Here is a 22,364-nt window from a genome sequence, read left to right as displayed (position 1 = left end):
AGATAAACGCAACACGAACTCTCAAACCAAAAGTAATGAGATGAAACATCAGATACTACGAGCAGTTCAAATATTATGCTTTTATTCTTGAAAAACAAACAATATGTAAATAAAAACACACAAATTCATGACGTGATTAAAATACATAAAACACACTGGTACATGATATAAATGTTTGTATATATATTAAAATGCTACACAAAAATTGCACAATCTGCAAACATTCTTTTTTATATAAAAGCATGTCAAACATAAGGTATAAATAAGTTTAGAAGTAAATGCTGTATTGAATCAAATTCACATTTTGACAGCTGCAAGAACTTTTTGATGATTTACTGCATATGCTGTGAAAGACAAGTCCAGTATAATGGGTACTATATGATACAAATACACAGATACAGTATATAAAAACAATAGAAGTATCATCTCTGCTTATGCTGTTGTTCACATTTTGAATATATTTTAAACATTTTAGCAATACATTTCAGTCATTTCGATCTTTTGCTGATGTTGATTTCTGAGAGCTTTGTTTAACAATACTCTTCTGTCAAACATGTATACAGAAACTGTAAACTGCAGACTTAAATTTACATTAAACTGAACAAAAACTGAAAATACCAAATATTAGGAACATTTTCCATAATTGATTTGCAGCCTTTTTGTCAATACATAAAATATTCTTCCCCAACAGACTTCTCATTCTTTATGATCAGTAGAGATTTAGGGATGTCAGTTATGGATAAATCATTTTGCTTCAATTAACCTCATCGATACACCTAATAAAAAGAGTAATGTTGCTATGTAATGTAAGCATCAGTAAAGCCAATCATGTTATATCACATCCAACTTTGGAGTCTCGACAGTAAGACTCTGGTTTCTCTGTGAGCTTGTTTCATCCACAAAGACACCCATCTCTAACAGGATGGCCTTTGGAATAGGATGAGCATGGCGGGACACATACAGCTTCTTCAGACTTTGACTCATAGGCGAGGCCTTATAGTCCGTGCATGTATCTCCGCTCAGACTCGGAGCACATTTCACCTCCAGTTTGTAGAACAGCTGGCCATGTTGCAGGTTACAGAGATCCTCCTTGACTCCAGCAGTCAGAACTTGCTCACATGCGCCCAACAGGTCGTCGTCCCATTTGTTGTCTTCATCCCACACTTCAAATCTCACTTTATTTCCTGAGGACAAATCCTGTGGCCCCAGGTCGACGACCATGGCCCAGTGGGGGTAGTTGTTGTTGTAAATGACATGAGAACGCTGGAACATCATCCCGTTAAAGGACACCTTGACGTAGCCGTCTGTGGCTGTGGTGTGGTCTCCCCAAAGACCAGCAGCCCGTTGTACAGTTATGATGACCCGCGCTATGCCCTTACGGGTCGGACAGCAGTCTTGGTTAACACCGGGGTCGTTGTGGCATTGGCAGACGCAGGTATCCCTCGGGTCGCTCTTGATGCCGGCCTGACAGCGCTCACTACAGTTCTTCCACAAGCCTTTCTCCAGGATGTAATGACTAATGGCCGAGCGCAGGTTCTTCCGGACAGCGGTGTTAGTCGGCAGTAACTCGTGAAGCGCGTCCAGGGAATATGAGACAATGTCTGGGTTCTGTGGGATTGTGTTCAGCCATTCTTTGTAGGCTGATGGATTTTTGTCAGCAGAGAAGAGAAGGTCTGGCTCTGTGGTATGGCCCCCCTTTATTTCTGTGAACCTGTAGAGGAGAGAGTTGCTTCAAGAACTGTGCCAATTTGGCTTTTTTGGTGCTGAAAATAGTCAAAGTATGTTAATAAATAGAAAACGTGACAAAATATTTGAGAAAATACCTGTCGTTGAAGAGGCTGGAGAAGGATGTCTTGCCTTCCATCTTGTCGATGTCCTTGTTGCAGTGTTTTGATTGAGTTTTGATTGTAGCCTTGATGCTGGCGGACGCCTCGGCTTCCAGGCACATGTTCACCTCCTCCATACTGAGGCCCTGCAGGCTGGCCTGGCACTGCCTGACGCTGGTCACAGATTGAACACTTCCTCCCAACTTCACCTGGAGTGATATATTTAAACACATACCGCATAAGCAAATCTGCTGCTTTGTTGTTAATTTTTAAAAATTGTTTTCATAATGTTGGTTCACCTTGGTGACGTAGTGGGTGCCGAAGTTGTCAATCAGTTTGTAAAATCGTTGCTTGTTTTCAGGGCTGTAGATTGTGGGGAGCTGTTTCACTGCTTTTCGAAATTCTCTGTGCAACTTGGCAGTGCTGGACACTCGGTAGCTGTTCACCGTGAGATCAGACAAAGAAAGACCAATATGAAACAGATGTATAAAATTATTGTATGCATTGACAGAGCTAGGGGAGTGTGTGAGTATGAAAAGTTTCATCCCAGTCCTCGTCTTCTTACCTGTAGTACTCACAGGACATGCTTTGGCTTGTGAAGCTGAACTTGTCACTCTTAGTTTTTTCCATAGAGTACTCAGCCAGTTTAGAATGAGCTCCAGCTAGCATTACTGAACCGCCTTTTTTACCCGCATCAACGTCTAGATTGGCCTGCCAGGTGTTATCCACAGAAGAGGAGCTGGAGGTGACCAGAGACTCACTGGATCGGTGGACTGCACTGGCCACTTTCATGCTGCAGGACTGCTTTGGTCTCCAGTCCACCACTGACAACGGGAGCTTTTGCTTTTTGTTCTCCAGATAGGGGTTGCTGCACAGGGTACATGTTTTGTCCTTGTGTTTCCACTGATTCATGTCGAGCACAAAGGCTCCCTTACGCTCCATTTTGGTGATATCAAAGCCTTCACCGGCCAAATTGGTACCTGGAGCAAACTCTGCTTCTTTGCACTGACTGGGTGTCCCCTCTGTGCAGGATTGATGGGTACACTGAGGGAGGGACAGTATGAGGCTGGCATAGATGCCAATATTCAACAGAAACATGTTGCTGTTGAGTCGGATGATGGATGCAAGCTGATGGTTTATCCTGAAAAAGAAACATTATAGTTGAACAAACATGAGCAAGTGAAGCAGTTTGTTAGTGCACCACTACTACTTTGACGTTGGACATATAGTAATTCTGTGTTTGACATTTTTTGGGCCAATATTTTATCCTTAATTAACACCTCTTTAGTTTGTGTCCAATCCTCCTTTAAACATACAGTGATACATCTTTCTTAAAAAAAACCCTACTCTATATCTGATCGTACTTAATAACTTAAGGACAATCTCATAAATGTTATCTTTACCTAAGGTCTTGGTTAAAGCTGTCTTAGCTTCTCTCCTTTGTAGACCACAACAACATTTTGGACAAATGTCTGTTGAAATTATGTTATTTAAATTGTATTTGATCCATCTGCTGCTTTTGATAAAGTTTGCCATTCTGTTCTTTAAGGCCGTCTCAAAGTTCATATACAAGATAAGGCCTCGTGGTTTGAGTCTCGTCTGCACAATACTCTAGATCAGTTTCACTTACGAGTGATAACTCTTAATTTTCCTTTGATTCTTCTTCTTGTGGTGTACCTCAAGGCTCTATTTTAGGACCTCTGTTATTATGCTTTCACTTGGGTTTGCTTCGAGGAAACATGACATCCCAAGTTTATTTGTGAAAATGTGATGAGGAAGGAAATGCATTCAACGCCGTTTATTATACCTCAAGGATAAGCACACTGCGTTTTGGTGAGAAACACGTGAGGTAATCATAACTTTTGTTTCTTTACAAGAAAACTCAGCGGGGCACCTTTAAGTTGCTTCTCATTTGCCACAATGGTGTCAAGCACTGGACGTTCAAAAATGTTCTTCAGCTAAATGAGATAAAGACAAATGTCCCTCAACATGCAAAGGTCTATATGTCACTTTTGAATGTACCGTAAAATTTGACAAGCAGTGTCATTAGTAGTAGCTTTTTCCGCCTTGCGATTATAAAGTCTTATCTGTCTTCTAGGGATCAGGAGACTGTTTTACATGTTTCATATTCCGCATCTTAACGGCTGTAACTTTCTTTATGTGCGTCAGTCAGTCATCCTTGTCTTGCCTGCTGTTTGTCAAGAATTTCCTCACTGGCACCAAGAATAGAGACCAATGAAATATAGAATTGATTTAAAGATTATTTTATTGCCTTTAAGCTCTGTATAAATCGGCACAAATTTATATCTCGGATCTCTTAAGCATCTACTCCAGCTCTAGACTTCTTAAACGTTCTGATCAGTTACTCTTTACTATTCTACATTCTTAGTCAAAATTCAAAGGTGATCAAACATTTTCCATTGTTGCCTCTCAGACTGTGGAACATTTTAGCCCTTACTGTCAGGCCTTTCTAGTCTATCGCCATTTTTAAAATCCTCTCTTAAGACCAATGTTTTTACAACTGCATTTGAATCTCCACAACTGTCACGACCACACGATTGCTTTGGTCAACAGTTGCTCTATACATCAGTGGACTTGTCTTACAGTAAAATAGCTCATTGAATATTTTAAACTCTCACAGATGTGACAGGACTGAACTATACTATAGAATTACTCAATGATCCAGCAATTAACAGTTTACCGGATGCTTAATAACTTAACACAATATTAAATAACCCACAGACGGTTACATATGTTCGAATAAAGTGAAAGAATATTTCAGAATCAGCTTAGACTCACCTTCGCCTTGCCTGTTCACGCTGTACTTGTGAAACTGACTGTGAGCATGAATATCAGCGCTTTGCACTTTTAAATGTCAAAAAAGCAGGGCGGGAGGTGGTGAGGGGGTGAGGTGACGGTGGTCTTTATGAGAGACGGGGGGGGGGGGGAGAAGTGGTTCGACAGTTTCATAGATGTTGAGCAGCCCCAGTACTGAGAGGGAGGAGCTGGAGGTCTGTAGATAAACTCAAGCGGATAGTGACAACAGAAAGTATGGTTGGCTTTCCAGTCAATAACGAACCAGATACCACAGACCTATCATTTCTCTGAAGTGGTGGTGGGCTGTGGCCGTACTTAGTGAGAGCAGGAGACTGTCACACTATAATGATCAAAGTCTTAAGTTCATCAAAAGCACAAAGTAACTTAATATTTATATATGATAAACTGGGATAAAAGTTTTACCGAGCCCCGTGATAGAATCTGTCTGTTTCAGCAGCAAAGTAAATGAGTCTAAATTGAAATACACAAACAACATATAGCCATACAAGTATGAGTTAGAACCGTTTTAGCATATGTAAAAGCCATTTATTAAGAATACTGAAAGGTAAATCCAAGATGGAGAAATTAACATTTTTGAAATGACCAAAAAGGGTATTACAGATAAGATAACAAGAAAAAACATCAATGAAAACTGATAAATGCATGAGGAGATGTAGAAAAAAAGAGTGCAACTAGGAGAGAAACTGACTGTAAAATATATAAAACATTTCTAACATGATGACATTACATGTGTAATGAACTCTACATGTGTGATCTAAACATAAAGCTTTATTGTTCTATCCTTCACTTCTCTCTTTAGAAATGGGAGTCAAACATCATGTAAAAAAATCAACAAGGCAATAATGTGATTAAAATATATGAAACACACTAGTACATGTTATAAATGCACATAAAGAAACAATACAATGCTTTAAAAATGCAAAATAAGGCAAAGATAAGGTTGAAAGTAAAAGCAGCATTGAATCAAACTCACATTTCAACAACTGCAGGAACAAAAGAGGCCAGTGTCTAATGAGCACTATCTGATGCAAATATGAAGATACATGAAAATATTGACGCTGTCTTTTCTATCTAGCCTCTAATGACAATAGTCTTTTGTCAAACACAAATCTCATTTTACTTTTACTACCAGAAGACCTCGATGTAGATTAAACTGAAATAAAAACTGAACGCAAAATATAGAGGGCATTTTCCTGATATTGAGTCGCAGCCACTTTGTCAACAGTTTGTTAATTCTTCCCCAACTGTTGTGCCTTTTGCTTAATTTAGATTAACTGTATCAAACTGCCCAGTCGCACAGCAGTTCGTGAAATAGTCACAAAATTGAATGTACTGATTCTTGTACATAGGCATGAATTTCACTTTTTTTCCCTCACAAAATCAATTTGTATGTAATCCACGTAACTGGGAACCGGGAAGTATAAAGAGCGGCGAACACAGCGTAGGGAGTAGGTCGGATGGGTGGGTCAAAAAACACAGGACTTTTGCCCAGGACACCGGCGTTTGTGTCCCGTGTGAAATCAGAAGTCAAAGTTGATTTGTCACGTAACTTCCGTACTTAAGTTACGGCACTTCCGGAGTTATTTAAACCCAAATCACGATCTTTTCCTAAACCTAAATAATTTGTTTTGTTGCCTAAACCTAACCAAGACGATCTTTTCCTAAACCTAACGAAGTAGTATTATTTTGAAAAGACTGGAGCGGAACATGCTGGACATTCGTAGGTAAATGCACAAAAAATGTGTTTTTATTAAAAGCCGTGCTGAGCGTCATGAAAAAGTGTGTCTGTGTACACAAATCAAATAGATTACATTTTGTGACTATTTCACGAACTGCCGTGAGAATATGTTGCTAATACCTTGGATATAAGCATCAGTAAAGCCAGACATGTTATATCACATCCAACTCTGGAGTCTCGGCAGTAAGACTCTGGTTTCTCTGTGAGCTTGTTTCATCCACAAACACACCCATCTCTAACAGGATGGCCTTTGGAACAGGATGAGCATGGCGGGACACATACAGCCTCTTCAGGCTTTGACTCATAGGCGAGGCCTTATAGTCCGTGCATGTATCTCCGCTCAGACTCGGAGCACATTTCACATCCAGTTTGTAGAACAGCTGGCCATGATGCATGTTACAGAGATCCTCCTTGACTCCAGCAGTCAGAACATGCTCACATTTTCCCAACAGGTTGTCATCCCAGCTGTTGTCTTCATCCCACACTTCAAATCTCACTTTAATTCCTGAGGACAAATCCTGGGAGCCTAGGTCGATGACCATGGCCCAGTGGGGGTTGTTGTTGTTGTAAATGACAGGAGAACGCAATTCCTTCCGTATGTTGAAAAACACCCTGACGTAGCCGTCTGTGGCTGTAGTGTGGTCTCCCCAAAGACCAGCAGCCCGTTGTACCGTTATGATGACCCGCGCCATGCCCTTACGGGTCGGACAGCAGTCTTGGTTTACAGCGCGGTCGTGGTGGCATTGGCAAACGCAGGTATCCCTCGGATCGCTCTTGCGGCCGGCCTGACAGCGCTCACTACAGTTCTTCCACAGGGCTTTCTCCAGGATGTAATGACTAATGGCCGAGCGCAGGTTCTTCCGGACAGTGGTGTTAGTCGGCAGTAACTCGTGAAGCGAGTCCAGGGAATATGAGACAATGTCTGGGTTCTGTGGGATTGTGTTCAGCCATTCTTTGTAGGCTGATGGATCTTTATCAGCAGAGAAGAGAAGGTCTGGCTCCGTGGTATGGCCCCCCTTTATTTCTGTGAACCTGTAGAGGAGAGAGTTGCTTCAAGAACTGAACCAGTGCATACATTTGAACACTAGAGAAGCCAACGGCTTTTAGATACAGAAAGTGGGTCTTGGATTAAGAGGGAGCTTTTGAACTCTGATATTTCTGGCATCTAAGTCAACCACAGTTTGGCATTTCCAGTGTATAAGATAGTAACTTAAAAGTGCAAAAGAATAGAAGATGTGACAAAATGTATGACAAAGATGTTCTATACCTGTCGTTGAAGAGGCTGGAGAAGGCTGACTTGCTGTCTGTCTTCTCGATGTCCTTCTTGCAGTGTTTTGTTTGAGTTTTTATTGTAGCCTTGATGCTGGCCGACGCCTCGGCTTCCAGGCACATGTTTACCTCCTCCACACTGAGGCCCTGCAGGCTGGCCTGGCACTGCCTGACGCTGGTCACAGATTGAATACTTCCTCCCAACTTCACCTGGAGAGATATATTTAAACACATACCGCATAAGCAAATGTATTACTTTCTATAATTTCTGTAATGCTTGAATTTGTTAATGACATTGCATTTATTTGCCATCATTTTGGTTCACCTTGGTGACGTAGTGGGTGCCGAAGTCATCAATCAGTTTGTAAAATCGTTGCTTGTTTTCAGGGCTGTAGATTGTGGGGAGCTGTTTGACTGCTGTTTGAAATTCTCTGTGCAACTTGGGAGTGTTGGACACTCGGTAGCTGTTCACAGTGAGACCAGACAAAGAAAGATAGACCAATATGAAACAGGTATACAACCAGTATAGCATTTGAGCATTAAAGTTCATTCAGTTTGTCCATTGCATTTATTGTTGCGTGTAGGGGAGTGGGTAGAGAAAAGTCTTCTTACCTGTAGTACTCACAGGACATGCTTTGGCTTGTGAAGCTGTACTTGTCATTCTTAGTTTTTTCCATGGAGTAATCAGCCATTTTAGAATGAGTACCAGCTAGCATCAGTGAGGCACCTTTACGTCCTACTTTAAGATCTAGATTGACCTGCCAGTTGTTATTCACAGAAGAGGAGCTGGAGGTGACCAGAGACTCACTGGATCGGTGGACTGCACTGGCCACTTTCATGCTGCAGGACTGCTTTGGTCTCCAGTCCACCACTGACAACGGGAGCTTTTGCTTTTTGTTCTCCAGATAGGGGTTGCTGCACAGAGTGCATGTTTTGTCCTTGTGTTCCCACTGATTCATGTTGATCACAAAGGCTCCCTTACGCTCCAATTTGGTGATATCAAAGCCTTCTCCGGCCAAATCGGTACCTGGAGCAAACTCTGCTTCTTTGCACTGACTGGGTGTCCCCTCTGTGCAGGATTGATGGGTACACTGAGGGAGGGACAGTATGAGGCTGGCATAGATGCCAATATTCAACAGAAACATGTTGCTGTTGAGTTGGATGATGGATGCAAGCTGATGGTTTATCCTGAAAAAGAAACATGATTCATGAGCATGTGAAGCTGTTTATTACTTCACCACTACAAGCTGCTGGTCGGACTAAACTAGTATAGAATTCCACACTAACTGTAGTTATGAACAATTTTGCTAAATAACTTAAAATGAATATGCTGGGAGCCAGGTACGCCCCTCAGGATGTTTTCTGCAACCTTTCGTTTCCTTTTAGCTTATACCTTGGGCAGTCACAAGTTGTAACGAGCACTCCCAACACTGGGCCGTTTGGCCGTCCCCTTTTTTGCGACGTTTCTGACAAAATGATTGAAAAGCAAATATTAAAGTACTACAATTGCATAAATAGTCATCGAGCGTAGCGTTAGTTCAGGCAGGCCATGATGTCAAGCTCTGCTCATACAATGGCTATCAGCTGATAACAGCTGATCTTAAGCCAGCCCAATCAGCTGATGCATCAGCTGACGGATCAGCTGATTCCTCTCTATGCATTCATTGGTCAATTTCATACAGGGCGCCTTATTTAAGCTGCTTCAGCCGGCCTACCGTTGCTGCTTCCTCTACAAGCTGCTCGCAACCCACCTCCACCCCACCACCTCCTTTTAATACTGTTTCTAGGGCTGGGCGGTATGGCCTAGGATAATATCGCGATATTTTAGGCTATATCGCAATACACGATATATATCGCAATATTTTCAAATATCCTCTAAGTACTTCATAAATGCTCAATTTAACCCTTTGATGCATACAATCACACTAATATTATGATCTTCTAGTCCCTGCAGCATATGTCTGCATTAAAACCTTCTGTTGATATTCATTAGTGGTTCTTTGGAACAATTTTAATCTTTCATACAAAAAGGGATGGCTTGGAAACATTACATGACAATTTGTGTTCGATGTTCGCGATGTAGTCGTTTTCTGTACCGCGGGGGGACAAGCCGCGATACATCGACTATATTCGATATGTCGCCCACCCCTAACTGTTTATGACTTAATCAATGTCAATTCTGTTGTCATTGATGCCGGCTCTGTTCTGCACCCAGGGGGGTCTTTGCTGCTGCTCTCCCTGCCTTTGGCTTTCCATGTCTGCACATGGAAGGGCAGGGAGGAGTGCTCTCCTTGCCTCATGCTACCACGTAGGCTCGTGGATCCACGCATGCGCGTGGATGGGCAGGGAGGTCCCAGAACAGAGCCATACCGCCAAATATAATGTATATATTACTGCAAATGGGATAAGTGTTTTTGACTAAAGTGGTCCTGACTGAAATACAAGTATGAAATCTGGCAGGGAGTATCTAGAAACAAAGGGGAAGGTAACAAAATAAGATTCTGCGGCTTGCTTCCGTTCTATTTTAAAATATCACCTCCATCCAGTGCTCGAAGTGGACCGGTACTCACCAGTACGCAGTACCCGCACTTCTACATTCAACTCCTTGGCGTACCGGGACTTTTTATTGCGTACTGGAACTTCTCACAAGCTGCCGGTACTCTTCTCTGCCCTCTCCATATCAGGTTCTCTGGGAGACTCAGAATGGCACCAGCATATTTGCGCCACGCCTCATAACACCTCTTCCTAACTGGACACAATGCGAACGAGCGGACATCAGATTGTTTCAGTTTTTCCTAATGAAGATGTCTTAACTTGCTCCAGCGAACAGGCTGAGCGACGTGTCGCTTGTTTGAAAAAACGCTCATCCAACCAATTTTCCCTGGTCAAAATCAACGCTGACAACTGACAATTAATCAACGTCACTCTCTCTATGTAATAGTGACATCGTTCATAGTATCTGGACAGTTTTTCGCGCTCTATTTGGTAGAGTTCGCTCGATCGCTGTGTGTTAGGAAGAGGTGTAAACCGTATGAACATAAAAATGATGTGGGGAGCATCTGGACGAGCCGACGCACGACACAGGGGAGGGGAGGTCGAGAACGAGGGTGCTGTAATTTATCAATACAGTGTTCAAGTCGTTTTTTTTGTCAAATAATTAGTGAACTGTTCGTCCTAACTTTTTAAAATTGGTGAAAAAATATAATTAATGAAACATTATTTAAAAGTTTTCTGAATCTGTCCTTCTGATGTATAGAATATGATTTTACAGGGTAAACATTTCCAGTAGAATTAAATGTTGAGACTGTCCGCTTGACAAATTATTCTCAAAAATGATTATTTTCCAGCACTTTCTGGTGAATATCACTGCCTCACTTGTATGTAGAAAAGTTCCCAAGTTCATAAGCTTGAGAATTACACTTGCTGAATAACACCAGTCACTTCAGTGAAATCTTTCCATCACTGTTGCACTTTCAAAATCATGCACCCGTCCTTCCGACTATTCCCACTTGGTTTTTAAAAGCAGTATTTCAGACGGTTGGTCCAGATATTTTAGCCATTATTAATTGCTCTCTGTCTACCAATATCTCCCCCTTCCAATTTTAAACACGCCACTGTTTACCCCATCTTGAAACCATCTCTGGATCCCTGTTTTAAGTCATTTTAGACCCATCTCTAAAGCTTGGGACAAACATGAAGACTGCCATATGAAAAAAGGTTATTTGTTTTATTATTAGTGCTATTATTATTATTATTACTATTATTATCATTATTATCATGATAATTATATTCAGTAGCCCACAGAAGTAAAGTTTGAGAGTATTTCAATACAAGCTAATCAGCATAGACTCACCTTTGTCTTGCGTGTTCACTGAATGTTGGAATCGGACTGTGAGCATCTATATTAGTACTTTGTGCTTTTAAAGGCAAGGAAGCAGGACATGGGTAGCATGGGGGTGTGGAGGTGTGGGGGTGTGGGAGGGTTCTTTGAGAGAACAGAAGAGCGTGAAAATGGTTTGACAGGATGACCAAACTACTAGGTGAGAACAGAGATGACTATTCATCAGTTGTATATGATGCGCTGAGATCAAATTTTAGTTTGCCACTTTGAGAAAAACGGGGTGTTTCAGCAGCAAATACTGACACTGAGAAGAAAATGAATCTACATTAAAATAGACAAACAAAATATAGCCACATCTGACCATTATAACATATTAAAAAATATTATTTATGTATACATACTAAACAAAAGTAAATCTAATATGGGGAAATGTATATACTGTATCTCTAATTGAGGGAGAAGAAACCGTTCATTTTTAGATTAGATTAGATGCTTTGTCATTGCACAGTGAGACAATGAAATGCAGTTTAGCATCTAATCAGCTTTGCATAAAGCAGTACAGAGTTCTTTACACATGTATAAAGCAGTGGTTTTCAACCTTTTTCGGTTCGCGACCGATCAATTAACAACACAAAACAACGACAAATATTGTCGAGAAACCCTCACAGATACTATATTTAGCATAGAAAATATGCTAAAATCATAACATGGCAAACTCAAGCCCAACAGTCAGTCTGCTGACTTGACTATGAAGTGGTTCGACAGTTTCATAGATGTTGAGCAGCCCCAGTACTGAGAGGGAGGAGCTGGAGGTCTGTAGATAAACTCAAACGGATAGTGACAACAGAAAGTATGGTTGGCTTTCCAGTCAATAACGAACCAGATACTACAGACCTATCATTTCTCTGAAGTGGTGGTGGGCTGTGGCCGTACTTAGTAAGATTAGGAGACTGTCACACTCTAATGATCAAAATCTTAAGTTCATCAAAAGCACAAAGTAACTTAATATTTATATATGATAAACTGGGATAAAAGTTTTACTGAGCCCCGTGATAGAATCTGTCTGTTTCAGCAGCAAAGTAAATGAGTCTAAATTGAAATACACAAACAACATATAGCCATACAAGTATGAGTTAGAACCGTTTTAGCATATGTAAAAGCCATTTATTAAGAATACTGAAAAGTAAATCCAAGATGGAGAAATTAACATTTTTGAAATGACCAAAAAGGGTATTACAGATAAGATAACAAGAAAAAACATCAATGAAAACTGATAAATGCATGAGATGTAGAAAAAAAGAGTGCAACTAGGAGAGAAACTGACTGTAAAATATATAAAACATTTCTAATATGATGACATTACATGTGTAATGAACTCTACATGTGTGATCTAAACATAAAGCTTTATTGTTCTATCCTTCACTTCTCTCTTTAGAAATGGGAGTCAAACATCATGTAAAAAAATCAACAAGGCAATAATGTGATTAAAATATATGAAACACACTAGTACATGTTATAAATGCCCATAAAAAAACAATACAATGCTTTAAAAATGCAAAATAAGGCAAAGATAAGGTTGAAAGTAAAAGCAGCATTGAATCAAACTCACATTTCAACAACTGCAGGAACAAAAGAGGCCAGTGTCTAATGAGCACTATCTGATGCAAATATGAAGATACATGAAAATATTGACGCTGTCTTTTCTATCTAGCCTCTAATGACAATAGTCTTTTGTCAAACACAAATCTCATTTTACTTTTACTACCAGAAGACCTCAATGTAGATTAAACTGAAATAAAAACTGAACGCAAAATATAGAGGGCATTTTCCTGATATTGAGTCGCAGCCACTTTGTCAACAGTTTGTTAATTCTTCCCCAACTGTTGTGCCTTTTGCTTAATTTAGATTAACTGTATCAAACTGCCCAGTCGCACAGCAGTTCGTGAAATAGTCACAAAATTGAATGTACTGATTCTTGTACATAGACATGAATTTCACTTTTTTTCCCTCACAAAATCAATTTGTATGTAATCCACGTAACTGTGAACCGGGAAGTATAAAGAGCGGCGAACACAGCGTAGGGAGTAGGTCGGATGGGTGGGTCAAAAAACACAGGACTTTTGCCCAGGACACCGGCGTTTGTGTCCCGTGTGAAATCAGAAGTCAAAGTTGATTTGTCACGTAACTTCCGTACTTAAGTTACGGCACTTCCGGAGTTATTTAAACCCAAATCACGATCTTTTCCTAAACCTAAATAATTTGTTTTGTTGCCTAAACCTAACCAAGACGATCTTTTCCTAAACCTAACGAAGTAGTATTATTTTGAAAAGACTGGAGCGGAACATGCTGGACATTTGTAGGTAAATGCACAAAAAATGTGTTTTTATTAAAAGTCGTGCTGAGCGTCATGAAAAAGTGTGTCTGTGTACACAAATCAAATAGATTACATTTTGTGACTATTTCACGAACTGCCGTGAGAATATGTTGCTAATACCTTGGATATAAGCATCAGTAAAGCCAGACATGTTATATCACATCCAACTCTGGAGTCTCGGCAGTAAGACTCTGGTTTCTCTGTGAGCTTGTTTCATCCACAAACACACCCATCTCTAACAGGATGGCCTTTGGAACAGGATGAGCATGGCGGGACACATACAGCCTCTTCAGGCTTTGACTCATAGGCGAGGCCTTATAGTCCGTGCATGTATCTCCGCTCAGACTCGGAGCACATTTCACATCCAGTTTGTAGAACAGCTGGCCATGATGCATGTTACAGAGATCCTCCTTGACTCCAGCAGTCAGAACATGCTCACATTTTCCCAACAGGTCGTCGTCCCATTTGTTGTCTTCATCCCACACTTCAAATCTCACTTTAATTCCTGAGGACAAATCCTGGGAGCCTAGGTCGATGACCATGGCCCAGTGGGGGTTGTTGTTGTTGTAAATGACAGGAGAACGCAATTCCTTCCGTATGTTGAAAAACACCCTGACGTAGCCGTCTGTGGCTGTAGTGTGGTCTCCCCAAAGACCAGCAGCCCGTTGTACCGTTATGATAACCCGCGCCATGCCCTTACGGGTCGGACAGCAGTCTTGGTTTACAGCGCGGTCGTGGTGGCATTGGCAAACGCAGGTATCCCTCGGATCGCTCTTGCGGCCGGCCTGACAGCGCTCACTACAGTTCTTCCACAGGGCTTTCTCCAGGATGTAATGACTAATGGCCGAGTGCAGGTTCTTCCGGACAGTGGTGTTAGTCGGCAGTAACTCGTGAAGCGAGTCCAGGGAATATGAGACAATGTCTGGGTTCTGTGGGATTGTGTTCAGCCATTCTTTGTAGGCTGATGGATCTTTATCAGCAGAGAAGAGAAGGTCTGGCTCCGTGGTATGGCCCCCCTTTATTTCTGTGAACCTGTAGAGGAGAGAGTTGCTTCAAGAACTGAACCAGTGCATACATTTGAACACTAGAGAAGCCAACGGCTTTTAGATACAGAAAGTGGGTCTTGGATTAAGAGGGAGCTTTTGAACTCTGATATTTCTGGCATCTAAGTCAACCACAGTTTGGCATTTCCAGTGTATAAGATAGTAACTTAAAAGTGCAAAAGAATAGAAGATGTGACAAAATGTATGACAAAGATGTTCTATACCTGTCGTTGAAGAGGCTGGAGAAGGCTGACTTGCTGTCTGTCTTCTTGATGTCCTTCTTGCAGTGTTTTGTTTGAGTTTTTATTGTAGCCTTGATGCTGTCCGACGCCTCGGCTTCCAGGCACATGTTCACCTCCTCCACACTGAGGCCCTGCAGGCTGGCCTGGCACTGCCTGACGCTGGTCACAGATTGAATACTTCCTCCCAACTTCACCTGGAGAGATATATTTAAACACATACCGCATAAGCAAATGTATTACTTTCTATAATTTCTGTAATGCTTGAATTTGTTAATGACATTTATTTGCCATCATTTTGGTTCACCTTGGTGACGTAGTGGGTGCCGAAGTCATCAATCAGTTTGTAAAATCGTTGCTTGTTTTCAGGGCTGTAGATTGTGGGGAGCTGTTTGACTGCTGTTTGAAATTCTCTGTGCAACTTGGGAGTGTTGGACACTCGGTAGCTGTTCACAGTGAGACCAGACAAAGAGAGACAGACCAATATGAAACAGGTATACAACCAGTATAGCATTTGAGCATTAAAGTTCATTCAGTTTGTCCATTGCATTTATCGTTGTGTGTAGGGGAGTGGGTAGAGAAAAGTCTTCTTACCTGTAGTACTCACAGGACATGCTTTGGCTTGTGAAGCTGTACTTGTCATTCTTAGTTTTTTCCATGGAGTAATCAGCCATTTTAGAATGAGTACCAGCTAGCATCAGTGAGGCACCTTTACGTCCTACTTTAAGATCTAGATTGACCTGCCAGTTGTTATTCACAGAAGAGGAGCTGGAGGTGACCAGAGACTCACTGGATCGGTGGACTGCACTGGCCACTTTCATACTGCAGGGCTGCTTTGGTCTCCAGTCCACCACTGACAACGGGAGCTTTTGCTTTTTGTTCTCCAGATAGGGGTTGCTGCACAGAGTGCATGTTTTGTCCTTGTGTTTCCACTGATTCATGTCGAGCACAAAGGCTCCCTTACGCTCCAATTTGGTGATATCAAAGCCTTCTCCGGCCAAATCGGTACCTGGAGCAAACTCTGCTCCTTCGCACTGACTGGGTGTCCCCTCTGTGCAGGATTGATACGTACACTGAGGGAGGGACAGTATGAGGCTGGCATAGATGCCAATATTCAACAGAAACATGTTGCTGTTGAGTTGGATGATGGATGCAAACTGATGGTTTATCCTGAAAAAGAAACATGATTCATGAGCATGTGAAGCCGTTTATTACTTCACCACTACAAGCTGCTGGTCGGACTAAACTAGTATAGAATTCCACACTAACTGTAGTTATGAACAATTTTGCTAAATAACTTAAAATGAATATGCTGGGAGCCAGGTACGCCCCTCAGGATGTTTTCTGCAACCTTTCATTTCCTTTTAGCTTATACCTTGGGCAGTCACAAGTTGTAACGAGCACTCCCAACACTGGGCCGTTTGGCTGTCCCCTTTTTTGCGACGTTTCTGACAAAATGATTGAAAAGCAAATATTAAAGTACTACAATTGCATAAATAGTCATCGAGCGTAGCGTTAGTTCAGGCAGGCCATGATGTCAAGCTCTGCTCATACAATGGCTATCAGCTGATAACAGCTGATCTTAAGCCAGCCCAATCAGCTGATGCATCAGCTGACGGATCAGCTGATTCCTCTCTATGCATTCATTGGTCAATTTCATACAGGGCGCCTTATTTAAGCTGCTTCAGCCGGCCTACCGTTGCTGCTTCCTCTACAAGCTGCTCGCAACCCACCTCCACCCCACCACCTCCTTTTAATACTGTTTCTAGGGCTGGGCGGTATGGCCTAGGATAATATCGCGATATTTTAAGCTATATCGCAATACACGATATATATCGCAATATTTTCAAATATCCTCTAAGTACTTCATAAATGCTCAATTTAACCCTTTGATGCATACAATCACACTAATATTATGATCTTGTAGTCCCTGCAGCATATGTCTGCATTAAAACCTTCTGTTGATATTCATTAGTGGTTCTTTGGAACAATTTTAATCTTTCATACAAAAAGGGATGGCTTGGAAACATTACATGACAATTTGTGTTCGATGTTCGCGATGTAGTCGTTTTCTGTACCGCGGGGGGACAAGCCGCGATACATCGACTATATTCGATATGTCGCCCACCCCTAACTGTTTATGACTTAATCAATGTCAATTCTGTTGTCATTGATGCCGGCTCTGTTCTGCACCCAGGGGGGTCTTTGCTGCTGCTCTCCCTGCCTTTGGCTTTCCATGTCTGCACATGGAAGGGCAGGGAGGAGTGCTCTCCTTGCCTCATGTTACCACGTAGGCTCGTGGATCCACGCATGCGCGTGGATGGGCAGGGAGGTCCCAGAACAGAGCCATACCGCCAAATATAATGTATATATTACTGCAAATGGGATAAGTGTTTTTGACTAAAGTGGTCCTGACTGAAATACAAGTATGATATCTGGCAGGGAGTATCTAGAAACAAAGGGGAAGGTAACAAAATAAGATTCTGCGGCTTGCTTCCGTTCTATTTTAAAATATCACCTCCATCCAGTGCTCGAAGTGGACCGGTACTCACCAGTACGCAGTACCCGCACTTCTACATTCAACTCCTTGGTGTACCGGGACTTTTTATTGCGTACTGGAACTTCTCACAAGCTGCCGGTACTCTTCTCTGCCCTCTCCATATCAGGTTCTCTGGGAGACTCAGAATGGCACCAGCATATTTGCGCCACGCCTCATAACACCTCTTCCTAACTGGACACAATGCGAACGAGCGGACATCAGATTGTTTCAGTTTTTCCTAATGAAGATGTCTTAACTTGCTCCAGCGAACAGGCTGAGCGACGTGTTGCTTGTTTGAAAAAACGCTCATCCAACCAATTTTCCCTGGTCAAAATCAACGCTGACAACTGACAATTAATCAACGTCACTCTCTCTATGTAATAGTGACATCGTTCATAGTATCTGGACAGTTTTTCGCGCTCTATTTGGTAGAGTTCGCTCGGTCGCTGTGTGTTAGGAAGAGGTGTAAACCGTATGAACATAAAAATGATGTGGGGAGCATCTGGACGAGCCGACGCACGACACAGGGGAGGGGAGGTCGAGAACGAGGGTGCTGTAATTTATCAATACAGTGTTCAAGTCGTTTTTTTGTCAAATAATTAGTGAACTGTTCGTCCTAACTTTTTAAAATTGGTGAAAAAATATAATTAATGAAACATTATTTAAAAGTTTTCTGAATCTGTCCTTCTGATGTATAGAATATGATTTTACAGGGTAAACATTTCCAGTAGAATTAAATGTTGAGACTGTCCGCTTGACAAATTATTCTCAAAAATGATTATTTTCCAGCACTTTCTGGTGAATATCACTGCCTCACTTGTATGTAGAAAAGTTCCCAAGTTCATAAGCTTGAGAATTACACTTGCTGAATAACACCAGTCACTTCAGTGAAATCTTTCCATCACTGTTGCACCCGTCCTTCCGACTATTCCCACTTGGTTTTTAAAAGCAGTATTTCAGACGGTTGGTCCAGATATTTTAGCCATTATTAATTACTCGCTGTCTACCAATATCTCCCCCTTCCAATTTTAAACATGCCACTGTTTACCCCATCTTGAAACCATCTCTGGATCCCTGTTTTAAGTCATTTTAGACCCATCTCTAAAGCTTGGGACAAACATGAAGACTGCCATATGAAAAAAGGTTATTTGTTTTATTATTAGTGCTATTATTATTATTATTACTATTATTATTACTATTATTATCATTATTATCATGATAATTATATTCAGTAGCCCACAGAAGTAAAGTTTGAAAGTATTTCAATACAAGCTAATCAGCATAGACTCACCTTTGTCTTGCGTGTTCACTGAATGTTGGAATCGGACTGTGAGCATCTATATCAGTACTTTGTGCTTTTAAAGGCAAGGAAGCAGGACATGGGTGGCATGGGGGTGTGGAGGTGTGGAGGTGTGGGAGGGTTCTTTGAGAGAACAGAAGAGCGTGAAAATGGTTTGACAGGATGACCAAACTACTAGGTGAGAAGAGAGGTGACTATTCATCAGTTGTATATGATGCGCTGAGATCAAATTTTAGTCAGTCACTTTGAGAAAAACGGGGTGTTTCAGCAGCAAATACTGACACTGAGAAGAAAATTAATCTACATTAAAATAGACAAACAAAATATAGCCACATCTGACCATTATAACATATTAAAAAATATTATTTATGTATACATTCTAAAATAAAGTAAATCTAATATGGGGAAATGTATATATCTCTAATTGAGGGAGAAGAAACCGTTCATTTTTAGATTAGATTAGATGCTTTGTCATTGCACAGTGAGACAATAAAATGCAGTTTAGCATCTAATCAGCTTTGCATAAAGCAGTACAGAGTTCTTTACACATGTATAAAGCAGTGGTTTTCAACCTTTTTCGGTTCGCGACCGATCAATTAACAACACAAAACAACGTCAAATATTGTCGAGAAACCCTCACAGATACTATATTTAGCATAGAAAATATGCTCAAATCATAACATGGCAAACTCAAGCCCAACAGTCAGTGTGCTGACTTGACTATGACTTTCCCAAAACTCGTGGGTATCGATAGAACCCATTTTCATTCACAGATCTTGAGGTCAGAGGTCAAGGGACCCCTTTGAAAATGGCCATGCCAGTTTTTTCCTCGCCAAAATTTAGCGCAAGGTTGGAGCGTTATTTAGCCTCCTTTGCGACAAGCTATTATGGTATGCTTGGTATTAATGCATTCCTTAGGTTTTCTAGTTTAATATGATGAATCTAGTTTTAAAACTGAGCCTGCTACAACCTAAAAAACACAACTTGTGTTAATGTGTTAAAGAAATCAGTGGCGTTAAAACGAATTTGCGTAAATGCATTATCACTTAAACTTAGCCAGCCCTTGTACAAACCATTCCCCAGTCTAAAATATGTTATTTTGTTTTTAATATTTTATTTTATTTTTCTCTCCACAACCATTTGGCGACCCCTGGAAATTGTCTTACGACCCCCTTAGGGGTTCCGACCCCCAGGTTGAGAACCACTGGTATAGAGGTAAATGTAAATAATAAACAAGCAAGGTGTAGATATGATATATACAGTAAGAAAACAGTACTAATATGTGCAGCAAGTACGATACGATAATACTTTATTGTCAGACAGGTCTGAGATTTGTTTTGCATAACAGCAGCTCCATTTGCAACATCACAGAAAGGACAAAGACAAGAAACAAGGATACGTACATTTAAACATTACAATCACAGAAGACGATATTCAGGGCCCTTCAACGTACATTTGATCTGGGATTAGGCTCCATATTTAGTTTTAGGATTGACTGGTTTACAAAAGAGTGCTTCAGTCTAACCTTATTAAATGGTGGAACCCTGTATCTTCGATTTGATGGTAACAATTGATATTCACTGTTCAAAACATGGTTGGGGTCAGAAACGATGGTGTTAGCCAGCCTTAAGATGTTATTATGATAGGCTGATTCATAGATTATAAAATATTAAAAAATATTATTTATGTGTACATACTAAACAAAAGTAAATCTAATGATTATTGCTCAGGCAAAATATATAGTGCAGAGGTATAAGTAGCCAGTAGTATGAATAAATAGGAATACAATAGAGGTGAGATATCTACAGTGTGGACAGCAGTACAAATATGTTTGAGTTGTAAGAGCAAACATGTATAATATGAAGGCATTATGAAAAAAACATATATATATATTTTTTATTATCCACAACTCTCCACCACTTTCTGCAGAATTGGGATTAATTGATTGTAATATTAACCACATCTAATCAACATGTGACATGTGGGTTGTCCAGATTCGTGAAGGGGGGTCTTGTTCGTCACAGTCCCACAGAGGTGTGGTTGTAGGCGGCTACATGTCATATACAGTCCGGTCCAGGCAGCAGAGAGGGGTGAGAGGTGGAGGTGGTGTGATTCATCCACATCTTCAACACTTCTCTCCTATTAGAGGATTACAGCGCGTCACCTGCTGCCTTCAAGTGCTCCTCGGAAATCTTTAAATCCACTTGCATCTTTTGCTTTTGTGCAGTAATAAAGACACTATAAATGACAGTATTTTTGTTGTTGTTGTAATATAGAAGTCAAGCAACATGTTACTTCTATGAGATTTGAGCACTGCACTGAAACTGCCTGGATAGTGACTCATTTATGCATATCCTATACCAGGGGTCAGCAACCTGCCTCTCTGGAGCCACTCTCTTCAGCCCCTCTCCAGTGGCTCCCTGTGGATTTTTTGAAAATGGAAATGAATAACTGTTTTTTGTTTATATTTTCATTTTTATTTATCATTGATGTAGGTCTATGGTACGACGGTACAACGGGTTATTAGGGCCACATTGAGGGAAAAAAATAAATCTGAGATTTCGAGAATAAAGTCATAATATTATGAGAATAAAGTCATAATATTATAAAGTAATAATTTCACGTGTCATTTTCTTTTTTTCTCGTTATGTTATGACTTTATGATCCTCACTGCATTAGACTTATATACTCTATACTTAGACTTAGACTACCTTCATCACAATGCTCAAATGTTTTGCGGCTCCAGACAGATTTATTTTCTTTTTTTTTTTGCCTAAAATGGATAGTAAAGGTTGCTGACCCCTGTCCTATACTAATAAATATAATTTTGTTTCTTTGGTATAATCATAGTATTCAGAAAATTACACATCTAGGCTTTTAGACACTTAATTATAATATCACTACAGAAGGAAAATACTAATTTTTGCTTTAATAATAACTGATAAATAATTTTAAAAAAGTTCTTTCTGTTTATCATGTGAGCTCAGGTGGTAACTGCAATATTTCCGGCTGTATTGAACGCAGCTGTAGCTCAGTCAGTGTTGGCATTTTATGCTACAGAGCCAAGTGCCGCCAAGCAGCATGGAACTACACCCAGTAAAGTAGAATAAGACCGGAAGTTAAAGGTGTTCCCCTTCAAAATAAAATGTTATCTTTAAATAAAATTCAGTTAAAGGGACTGTTTGTAACTTTTTACACGTATAAATCTACCGGGTCAGTTTCACATGCGCGCTCGCATATGCGCTCGCTTGTGGCTACGCTGTTCAGACTCAGACTCCAACACAAACTACACGGAAGCACCAAAACCACAAAGTTATACCTAGTGAAGCCCGTCTTGCAAAACAGTGTTGGCGGCGG

At 40.8% G+C, this 22,364-nt stretch overlaps 3 protein-coding genes across 3 annotated transcripts; all 3 read right to left on the bottom strand.

The window, feature by feature from the left end:
* Positions 1-60: 60 nt before the first annotated feature.
* On the bottom strand, positions 61-4,746 carry LOC119502279 (perforin-1-like). The gene is made up of 5 exons (XM_037793143.1): positions 4,626-4,746; positions 2,392-2,967; positions 2,126-2,264; positions 1,824-2,035; positions 61-1,711 (listed from the first exon to the last, which is right to left on the bottom strand). Exons 2-5 carry the CDS (start codon positions 2,922-2,924, stop codon positions 832-834), a joined length of 1,764 nt encoding a protein of 587 aa, XP_037649071.1. The 5' UTR covers positions 2,925-2,967; positions 4,626-4,746; the 3' UTR covers positions 61-831.
* Positions 4,747-6,554: 1,808 nt separating this feature from the next.
* On the bottom strand, positions 6,555-11,580 carry LOC119502278 (perforin-1-like). The gene is made up of 5 exons (XM_037793142.1): positions 11,525-11,580; positions 8,284-8,859; positions 7,997-8,135; positions 7,670-7,881; positions 6,555-7,434 (listed from the first exon to the last, which is right to left on the bottom strand). Exons 2-5 carry the CDS (start codon positions 8,814-8,816, stop codon positions 6,555-6,557), a joined length of 1,764 nt encoding a protein of 587 aa, XP_037649070.1. The 5' UTR covers positions 8,817-8,859; positions 11,525-11,580.
* A 2,284-nt stretch (positions 11,581-13,864) lies between these two features.
* LOC119501142 (perforin-1-like) lies at positions 13,865-19,054 on the bottom strand. Its single transcript, XM_037791279.1, has 5 exons — positions 18,999-19,054; positions 15,763-16,338; positions 15,476-15,614; positions 15,154-15,365; positions 13,865-14,918 (listed from the first exon to the last, which is right to left on the bottom strand). Exons 2-5 carry the CDS (start codon positions 16,293-16,295, stop codon positions 14,039-14,041), a joined length of 1,764 nt encoding a protein of 587 aa, XP_037647207.1. The 5' UTR covers positions 16,296-16,338; positions 18,999-19,054; the 3' UTR covers positions 13,865-14,038.
* Between the last annotated feature and the right edge of the window lie 3,310 nt (positions 19,055-22,364).

This window comes from Sebastes umbrosus, chromosome 14, assembly GCF_015220745.1.
Source record: "Sebastes umbrosus isolate fSebUmb1 chromosome 14, fSebUmb1.pri, whole genome shotgun sequence".
Classification (NCBI taxonomy): Eukaryota; Metazoa; Chordata; class Actinopteri; order Perciformes; family Sebastidae; genus Sebastes; species Sebastes umbrosus.
The sequence above is the reverse complement of the archived record's forward strand: the minus strand, read 5'-3'. Positions and strand labels throughout refer to the sequence as shown.